The sequence below is a fragment of the Nuphar pumila genome, chromosome 9 (assembly GCF_984573655.1).
Source record: "Nuphar pumila chromosome 9, dmNupPumi1.hap1.1, whole genome shotgun sequence".
Lineage (NCBI taxonomy): Eukaryota > Viridiplantae > Streptophyta > Magnoliopsida > Nymphaeales > Nymphaeaceae > Nuphar > Nuphar pumila.
This window is the reverse complement of record NC_143257.1, coordinates 7,139,302-7,150,296: the sequence shown is the minus strand read 5'-3', so window position 1 is coordinate 7,150,296 and position 10,995 is coordinate 7,139,302. Positions and strand designations below refer to the sequence as shown.

The 10,995-nt window shown below is 40.0% G+C and overlaps 1 protein-coding gene across 1 annotated transcript; it reads right to left on the bottom strand.

The window, feature by feature from the left end:
• Positions 1-901: 901 nt before the first annotated feature.
• LOC149828344 (polyadenylate-binding protein-interacting protein 12-like) lies at positions 902-10,352 on the bottom strand. The gene is made up of 10 exons (XM_090017533.1): positions 9,488-10,352; positions 9,260-9,370; positions 8,726-8,770; positions 8,530-8,602; positions 8,305-8,417; positions 7,682-7,741; positions 7,553-7,600; positions 7,389-7,457; positions 2,051-2,112; positions 902-1,437 (listed from the first exon to the last, which is right to left on the bottom strand). Exons 1-10 carry the CDS (start codon positions 10,046-10,048, stop codon positions 1,380-1,382), a joined length of 1,200 nt encoding a protein of 399 aa, XP_089873659.1. The 5' UTR covers positions 10,049-10,352; the 3' UTR covers positions 902-1,379.
• Positions 10,353-10,995: the final 643 nt, after the last annotated feature.

Below are 10,995 nucleotides of genomic sequence, written 5' to 3'. Positions count from 1 at the left end.
GGCGATTCAAGGTGATTCATCTCACTCGGTGCAAGATGATGACCAAACCCAATTAGGCAAAAATTCAATTGTATCTTAAAAACAAAGTTACACAAATAACCATTGCACCAAAGACTTGATCTTAAATGGGTCAGCTATCACTTGAAAGAGAGAACATCTAAAGTGGGCCTGATTACTCACATAACATGTACCTAGTTAAAATCAAAGCATCAAGAGCCAGCTACCGGTGGTGTGGCTGCCTGCAAAGGACCAGGAGGGCTGTTAACTGGCCAGAGCCTGACTTACCCATCAAGTGCATTTAACCCAAGATCCAAAGTTTGTGTGAACTGAAAATAAAAAACGAAATCCCCATCTAAATAGGAGCAGACCCATTGACCAATGTGGATCAACCTCAGTCACGACTCAAAATTTTGTTCAGACTGCCCACATGATGCAAGTCTTACTACTGAAAAAGAAAACAGTACATAGGATCGTATGAGATAGCGGGCTAGTTAGGTCACACTCATAAAAATAACGTGTTGGAATCCCATGGAGATATTCACCAGCTTGCATATTGAAAAAAAGAAAAAAGAAAAAGGGGACCACCAATCTGCATGCGCCTAACAGCAGCCATCAACACAACCCAATATCCCATAAAAAGACAGAAAAGCAGCTCAGAAAGTTAATTTTGAGTGAAAGGAACCCCACAAAAATACTTCAGACACATCATCTATTCAAGCAATCAATGCAGCACATCTTTAACAATGCGGTGACCAATCTTGCAACCGATGCCCACCGGGATCCTTCAGAAACAGCAGCCCTCCCAAATTACCACAGTTGGCCTGTAATTTCATGTGTGAAGATTTCGAGGTGTTGTAATCCTTCAGAAAAATGCAGATAGCAAAACCAGAAAACAGCAGTATTTTCTTACGGCACACGGAGATTAACATGGAATGCCCGGAACGTTACAAGTACCTGGTTATACATACCTTGCCTACTCATCCTGATATGGCTTCCAATTTAGCCATATGAATTGAGTTTGCAGTAACTATTAATCTTACATGAAGATGTGCCTTAGTAACATGAAGTCTACTTAAAAACTTTCAAGAATGTACTTGTGTAATCCCTTCAGTCAATGACATACAATTAGTGATTGAAAGATAAAATCCAGAGAATCTTTGGAGCATCTGCAACAGTACACCTCAAAGTTTACCGAGAGATAAACTGCAAATTCTCGAAGTTCCAACCAAACTCTACATGCTAGCAAGAGAAGTTCACCCCCAGGACATAACAAACTAACGAAGCAAATCCATTATGTGGAGAGAACTGACATACAGCTAGACCAGATGGAATAATTAGATTACGTTAACATTTTCTGCCACCTACGAATTATCTGCTTTTTAATGCATGGGAGGACGAGGAGAACGAGGCCTCACTGGCGTCTTGGACGGGCTCACCCTGCACAGAATTTTTTAATATTGAGAAAATTAGTGAGGATTAGATAGATAGGATAGAATCATTTGGTTGACCTATTTATAGGGGTGGGCAACGGGCCCGGCCTGTCAATTGGTGGGCAGGGCCAAAAACCCGGTTCAGGCAGCGACCCATTGAGAAAAAACCCAGCCCACAGCTCACCGTTAGGCCTGTGGGTATATATATATATCACCCTCAGGATCAGAGACCTAGTCGAGCTAGCTTGGACGTTCATAATTACGGTCGCTGTCCTGGCAGCGTAAAACTCCATGGGCTTAACCCTTGCCCCCAGGGAGTCACCATGCTTCGGTTTGCGCAATGGGTGACGCTCATGGGATTTGAACCAAGACCATCTGCCTAGCGGCCTAGGTCTCATCCCACTACACTGAACCCCTTTATAAAATATATATATAATATATTTACTTTATGTTATGTTATATATATACCTGCAGCCCAGCCCGTGTTGGCCCGGTTCAGGCTAAGCTTGGGCCTAATTTATAGCCCCAAGCCCGGCCATGGCGTCTGGGCACCGCCCGGCCCATGGCAGACTAGGCACCACCAGGCCCATTGCCCACCTTTACCTAGTCGTAGTTAATACCTTATAGGCAAGGAGCCCAAGACGGCACCGCTACAGTTCAATGCATTGATAGCACTTTCTGCCTGCAAGAGAAAACCCCACAAGCCATTAGTCTCCCAAAATTTCAATTAACAAATAATCCTTCAACTATAGAAAAAACGGGCTTTATGACTAACTGATAAATCAAACAGATATTCATAGCTTTTCCAGATACAAGACTTTGTCAACATTCAACAAGTGTTAGCAGGTCTCATTCAAAAGATAAGAAAAGCTTCCCCAATAGCTGAAATTAGCAAGTGCAAGAAATTAACCAAGCTCTCATGAACCCATTTCATCACAATGGAGTCCCATTATTTGCAAAATTGCTGGATGCATCACTTTTTGAAATACTGGCAGATGCCAAAGATTGTTTAATTTCTTTGTCTTGGAGGATTGACCATAACACATTCATGGCAGTCAAGGGAAGAAATAAAATCATGAACAAAATGCTTCTGGACAAGTTTATTTTGCTTTTCAACTTTTACACTTGCTGCGTTCCAGGTATGTCAGGAAGACGTGAAACAAAAACATGAAACATCCAAAGAGAACTAATTCACGACAACTACATCCTAGGTGGGACAAGGCATGATAATGATAACCACGTCAACAATGACAACAGTCATGTCAGGATGATTCTTCTAAATTTGAAGCAAAGAGGTGGATGTATATGTTAGGAAATGAAACATCCTGGCAAATTCCAACTTGTGAAAACATATGCTGCATGGTGCGATCAAGTGATGCCTGTGTACAACAAAAAGGAAACAGGTAGATTTGCACAACATGTTGCTTCAAGAACAACACGGATATGAATATCAGAGTTAACATGGAGTATGGAAATATAAGTTTCTGAGCACATGATTCTTCTAAACCTGAAACAAAGAGTTTGATGTAGAAATAAGAAGAAACATCCTGGTAAATTAAGACTTGTGAAAACAGGTGCCCACATGGTCAGATTAAGTTATTCCTGTGTGCGACAAAGGGGAATCAAATAGACTTTCATAATGTTATTTCAAGAATAACACACAGGGACACTGATATGGAGTTTCTGAGTTCATGCACCTGTATGGTGGGATCAAGTTCAAGAAGCATGCAGAACATAGAGGCCTAAAATGGATCTCAACTAAAGTATGGGGATTAAGGAACTAAAACGGAGTCCAGTAACATAAGTTTGTCAGTTCATCTGTTCATAAGGTAGAAACAACTATCAAGACAAACATAAAGGCGAATACTGGCCTCAACATGGAAGAAAAGAGGCCATCAGAGAAAAGGAAACACTTGCAGGAGCTCAAGCCTCAGAAATATAACCAAAATTCATTATTCGTAATTCAGAGTCTCAAACTTTCAGTAGCTCGAACTGGTAGTATACTAGCAAATCAGCTTCCCAATAAAACAATCTAGACATGCTAAGCCCAAGTACAGTTCTATAAGATAACACAAGCACATGAAGATGGTGATATGGAAGATAACCAAAAATAGAACAAATTCATATCCCGTTCCTAGAAGTTGTGCATTCAAGACATGTTCCAAGGGTATTTCTTTGTGGACTCCATAGTCTGATTAAAATAGAAGTGAAGAAATAAAAAAAAATCCTCTGCTGACTCCACTAAGACGCTAGTAAAGGTAGCTTGATATGGAAAATAATACCATAGAAAATGCAAAGTAGCTGCATTGGTCAAACTTAAATAGAATAAGGATAGAAGAAGAAAGAAAAGTTCAAGGCAACTTTGAAGTTGATAAGCATCTGGAAGCCACATGTCACCATCTGAACCATTCCCATGGGAGAGGATACAAATTTTTAGGTTCCATAAGCATCAATAGCTTTGAAGGAAACGTCAATACTAAGGTCATAATAGATAAAAAATTCAATTTTTATGGTGATGCAAAAACAGATTCTGGACAATTAACATGAAGGCCAGACTACCATATCCAACTATTTAAACTTTTTCTTTGAATAAGTGTTTACATGAAAAATCACAAGCAGAATGGGCAAAGCAACATTCCTCGAGGAATAGAGTTATAGCTAAGATTAGTTGGAACTTTGATCATATGGAAAAATGAGGCTTTCTGATTCTGCTCCACTCGCCAGAGGACAAAGCTCATTCAGAATGATTCTATATATGATATTTGCATTGTACTTGATTCAAGAAATCATTTATACCCCTCAAAACAAAGGGCTACATGCTATCACATTTGTTAGCAAAAGGAAGTGGAGCATCTTTCAACACGCTAACATGATAAGCACAAAATATCTACAAAAAAATTAATAAGAGAAATACAAGTGATAAGATGAGAATATTTGTTAAAATCAAAATGCAAAATTAAAACAAAACAACATGATATTTTAGTTCCTGTCACTTTGCCTGCTTTCTTTCTTTCACCTTGTATCAATTGTTTTCCCTTTTTGCTAATATAAAATTACCTGAAGTTGTCACATTATCATTAAACTTTGTCTTTTTCTCAATATTGTAATAGAAAGTGAAGGCCAGTGATGATTTTGCCTTTGGAACTGATAATGATGTAGATGAAGGTAAATGCTCAATGACGATCATAACTAATCTTGAGAAAAATATTTACTATTCTTCCTGAGGTATGCTATGAGGAGGAGGATGACGTGCACTGGTTCTCTATGGCTTGTGATATTTGTAGCTGATGGGTACTAAATGCCAATTGATGCTGTTTAGAGTTCACATGTCTTAACAGTTCAGAAGTATCATGATATGAAATTAGGTGAATGTAAAGCAGGCCAATAACCAGGTGTTACATTGGGACAACCAGAGGTCCCATGTTCAGTTACCTTGTTAAAGCAATTTGAGGTCAATGTACCCAGAATGCTACCAAAAATGGAAAGATGAACTGATAGGGCGGATACAGATGAAAAGAGGTCGACGAGTAATGACACAGAGATTCACAAGGATTAGGTGAGAGTCGTGACTGGGGCACGGGGGTGGAGCCAATGAATGGATGACAAAAAAGGTCAACAAGGGATATGAGCCTCACCGAGGCAGGTAACAGGAAAGGTTGAGAAAACTGGCATAGACAAGGATCCCTTTTTGTTGGGAGTTCCTAGGAATTAGGATTACTACCACCTATCTAGGTTGGAAACCAACAATGAAAAAAATGAACAGGTTTAGGAAACACAGACCTTCCACATTTGACAATACAATCAAAGAAATCTTAGATGGCAGGAGTAGGTGCGCAACAGAAATTCCACTGCAGCTGTATTCAAAACAAACTTTACTCCAACTGCACTCAAAACATTCTCACAGGAATACATCCTCACCTATGCAAAAGAGAAAAAGCACAAAAAAAAAGGGAACCTACAGCAAAGTGAAGCACAGAAATTACCAAACTTGAGCAGAATAATACTGAAGATAGCCTAAGTCTTGTGAAGCTTCTACAAGGACCTCTTTTGGAGAGCTAACAAACCGCACATAAGAATCAGCGGGAAAAGTATCTAGTTAACTAAATCGCTCACCACAACCTAGGGCATAAGAACTACTAGCTCCCAAAGATACATCAAAATCAGCCTTCAATGAATCCATAAACATGCCATCACTCATAGAGCCAATACAGACATAACAAGCTACCAAAAGTGTGCACTAAAACCAAGAAAATCTTTGCCACCATCTACATAGAAGACTCATTCCTTTCTACAGGTTCATCTTATCAACCATCCAATAGATCACTTCTCATGCTTCCAAGCAAATCATCTACTTATGCTTCTTTTAATGTTAAAATAAAGCAAGCTGCCATGAGATAAATATGAAAAAGTGATGATAATCACCATTACAAAGTTGTCAAAAGAAAACTCTAAAACATCACTTGGTTGGTTTGAAGGACCCCAGCACCTACATTCGCCACAAGTGCTAGTTCCGCTAAGATTTAGTCTCTCTAGTCATGAACAATAGTGCTCCACCGTGAACCCATTTCCAAGCATTTTTTATAGAGGAAGGAAAAAATGGATCAACTATTTTGTGTATCTTATTGCCTGAAAATGACTTCAGAACTATGTCACATGGGTGCGGGTGCGGGGGTGCGGCACTTTCAAAAAACTTGGGTGCGGGGGTGGGGGGTGCGGCAAATATATATATAGATAAAGTCCAAAAGTTGGACATAAATGACCTTAGGTGCGTTGACCGCACCCGGAGTTAGGTTGATCGCACCGGGTGCGGCATCCAGTTGGCCGAGTCCCTGTGACATAGCTTCTGAACCCCTTCATTATGGAAAGTAGCGGTTGTGCATTAAGGAAAGTGGTTGCTGAGTCAATGTTTTGATACGCGTGTCTACTTTGACTTAATAATAGCTATCAAAATAAAGGGGAAGAGAGAGTCAAGAGAGGCCCGAGCGCAACGACTTGATGAGCTAGGCAGTAGCCTTACCGACTAGTAGCTCTTCTTTCTTGCTCCTTAGAAAAAGGTAAAAAACACTCCATTAACAACAACTTAGGAAGAGTTGGCCTACACACACTATAGGCTCAAGTCTTGGATCAAACTAATCCTGTAACTTCTAGTTCATGTGCGAAAATCGAGAATCTACATAAAAATTATAGGCCTCATAGCCATGGACGAGTTCCCTGTTTTGTCTAATGCAAACTATCATCATCACTTGTAAGTTGTAACAACAATAAAGTTTTTCCATAACTTTAACAATTTTATCTTTAATATGGACCACATGAAGATGAGTAATCAACCAAAATGAAAAATTAAGCAACCTTTTTCAACATAGTGATTAGAAAAGAAAGGCAGAAATTTAAAAGCTTTGTAATGTCAAGAAATACCACGTAGTGGTCACCGTTGCAATCCAGGCTCAAGAAGGAGCTTTACACATATAAGTGTTTATGCATTATTAGTGGTTGAAAAGACCAAATGGCTTTATTGCCCACATTGAACATAAAATATCAGTAAGTTTTCCATGAACATATTTCATGTAACTTTGTGCATATGGTTTACTTAGTTTACATGCAAGCACGCACACATGCACACTTGTGCAGGCATAGAAGCACTCAAGAATATTTTAAAAAAAAAAAAAGATTTGGCTAGGTCACTTTGGCACGAAGTAGAATCAGACATGATTTGTCTCTGTAACATAGACTACAATTGTATAATATAAGTTTTAGCTGCAATTTCTTAAACAAACAATGGTATATAGTATTGTGCAATTGCAAGGTGGCTTTTCTGGATAAGTATTGTTTTATGTGAAACAAAACCTAGTTTAAGGATCAACAAGTTAAGAATAATATCATTAAATGAAGATCATCATCAGATCAACATTATGTGAGATCAATCAAGGAAAAGCACAACAGCAAACAATTAACACTTACCAGCACAAACTCAACAAAAGCAATACGTGTTGAATGCTGGTAATCTCCCAACAGTCTCAGCCGATAAACCTAACCGTAGGATATCAGTTTTAGTTTCTTTGTAAATCAAATACATCAACTAAGAGCAAAACTTTAAGGCTCTCATGAAACCAACAAGCTCTAACCTCTCCACATAGTGTCTCAAAAAAAAGTTTAACATCTGCTTGTGAAACCTATAACAGTAAACAAGGAATTAGCAAGAGTTTGCAACTTCATAGATGAAACAACAATGTGATGATATGTTCCAACTTCACCTTTTTATCAATATTTGTACAATAAATAGTCCTTGCACACATCTCACGTTCATCTTCAGTCTGCACAAAAATATGATGGTTAGATATCAGAAACTAACAAGGTAATCCAGATGATTTTAACAGTGTAAAGCATAGTTGGCAAACCCAAGGAGTCGACTCGGGAATCGCCCGAGTCAACTCAGATCGAACCCCAAACGGGTTACCGATTCAGGTTACTGATCCTAATGTTTACTATAACCTTTTTATTGTGCATTTTATGATTTTAATGCACAATTCTTATACAAAGGCACTTGTTATGAAGAATCTAATCATGTTCAATGAAAAATGTTAATGATCATGTATGGTTATATGTTTTTGTAGCTTATATGGTGACATATTACAGCTTGAAGTTTAGTTATTTCCATGTGTTAATCATGTGCTTACAGTATAAAATATAGAGCCCTAACTCGTCCGAGTCACCGAGTCAACCCGCTGACTCGCGAGTCAACCCGCTGACTCGCGAGTCAAGGGTTGGGTGATCAGAACACGAGTCACCAGTTTGCCAACTATGGTGTAAAGTAGAAGATGAACAAAATATAATTAGTTTTACAGACTAAACACTGGACAAGAAAAAGTCCTCTCACCCTTGGCAAAAAAGATGGATTAACAGGTGCAATTGCCGTTTTTGAGGGAAGAACTCTCACTGGGTAGTATCCAAGCACAGTACCAGCAAGGCTTAAAGCAGCCCTTGCACCTTCTGAAATCCCATCAATCCATGAGGGGAAAAGGAAAACGGAAGCATCTGAATCAGAATAAGTCCAACCATGATGATAAAGTAAAATGCACCTTATGTCCAGTCAATTTTTTACCTTCATCAAAAAACTCTATAAAAGCAAAACGAAGAACCGAATTTGGATCACCACATACGCGACAGTCAACGACCTTCAGTGAAAAGATGGTTAGCTTTCAAGGGAAAAGGGAATACCACCATGCACTTTTCGAAACTAGGAAACAATGACCAAAATGCAAGTAATATAAAAAAAAAATCGATTGCATAAGCCTCACATGTCCACAATGGCAAAAGAGAGCTGCAAGCTGCTCCTCCGTCACCTAGACAAACATCAAGAACGAAGACTGTCATGAGGGCTCGGCATATTCATAAAAACAAACGCAAATACCTATTTCTTTAACTAAATATGCCCAACGACGCAAATAAAATAGAAGCTAAGAGAACACCAAGAAGAGATAAGTACGATCAGTAAGCACTGGACAAAGAAGGTGATCACTCATATCACAACTCACACCAAAGATGATTTCACAATCATTTCTATTTTATCGTTCAACACCACTATTGTTACTGTTATAGATGTATGTGGTGGATTACAGAAACTATAAATAAAAGGCAAGCCCACAAGATGAAACGGATGAATAACAGTGGAAGCTTACACAAATATCCTACAGAGACGAGATAAAACTATAAACACCAGAATAGGTAAATGAACAAATACCGGTAGCCATTTTGCTAAAGGCACAAAAAGAAATAAAATCAAATAAAAAAATAAGTTTTCAAGAGCATCAATCAAGCCGGCGCGGAATTACCTGCTGATCAATATCAGAAACGTATACCGTTCTCCGAATAATTTCTTCCCTCTGAGCCATACTCGTCCGACTGTTCATCCGCCGCTTCCCTTGATTATAATTACTCTTCTTCTGAACATTTTTGAAGCAAGTATTAGTCACAAAAAAATCTCAAAAGAATGCCCAAAAATCACACCCTTTTCTTTTTTTTAAACAATTAAAGGAATCAAATCGGTTCTCTTCCCCCACCCATCTGTGGTTTCCATTTCCGCCGTTATTGTTTTGCAACACAAGATTGTTCGTGAAGGGGACGCCCGACCCTGGCACAAACTCCTCCGCCATCGGATTGAGCTTCGACAGAAGATCCTCAAGCTCCCTCATATCCCGCTTAGACCCATCACCACCACCAACCTCGCCATTCTCGTGCAACTCGAGACCATTAGATCGATGCTGATGTCCAGCCACGAGCGCCCCGTTGTGCAACCCCTGCATCCCATTCTTCGGCACAACCTCCGCCTTCGCCGGCGGAGGCTTAAGGTTGCCGAGCGCCTGCGGCAGGGAGGCCTGGGGCGACGGCCTCTGCTGCACCTTCAACCTGAGGTCCCCATTATGCAGTTGTCCATGCCCTTGCTGGCCCAAATTGGGGAAATGCTTAACCTTCGCCTGCTCGCTATCGTTCACCGGCAACGACGACTCCGAAGCAGCCGTATCGAACCTGTTCGCCGGGACCTCCTCCCCAAAATTCCGGCCCGCCGACGATGATCCGGCGTTCATCCCCAAACCGACACCCCCATTCTCCACCATGGCCATGGCCTCCAAGCGATCGATCGCCTCCTTATTCCTCTCCCTCCAAACTTCTCTCTACTCCCTCACCACTTCGTCGATCAGCACATTTTTCGGCGCTAGAAATGCACTCTGACACAGAGGCAGAGAGAGAGGAAAGAAGAGAGAACAAGAAAAACCTCGACCTACCCACCTATAAACGAAGAAGGAAAAGAAAAGGATCAGTCTTTCTTAGCGATCCGGGAGGCCCTGGATCGTCTTATTAAGGAATTACCTCGCGCAGATTCAGAGGAAAATTAGAGCAAAGCTCTCTCTTCTTCTCCCTCCTCCTGTCCTTCCACTATATATATATACGGAGACAGAAGAATTGGTCATATCGACTGTAGCTTACTAGCTAATAGCAACCATCATTTTTTTAATATCTGCGGTTTGTTAGACAAAACATGTAAAGAATAACACCAAAATTTTGGTGATTTAAATAATCATGTTTTTGCATGGGTACTATTTATTTATTTTTAGCTTATTGGTAATGAGCCCCATTTTAGTTTTAACTTGTTGGACTTTGGTGTGACCTAGACCCGCAATGAACCAACCCATTTTACCAATGAAGTAGGATTTATTTGATCTTTTTTTTCCTTTCTCTTAATGACACAGAACCTGTCTAAGTACAGGTTAAACAGTGTCAGTCTACATATTAAATTTGATATAGCAACATAGCTTATGAAAGGCATGCTTACTGAACTAGTCACATGTATAATCTCAATGGGAATCGAACACAGGAGCATAAACAGACTTGACTCTGTGGTAATCGGTTTTGGGCTGGGTGCTTTTGATTGCATGGACAGCAGTGTCCGCGGGTCGCTGCTGTCTGTTCTCCATGTCCCGCCACAAACGTCGAATGGACTGAACATCTAAAACAAGACATCCAGCAAAAGACTTTTTTAGGTGTCCCACGTCTTTCCATCCCTCCTCTT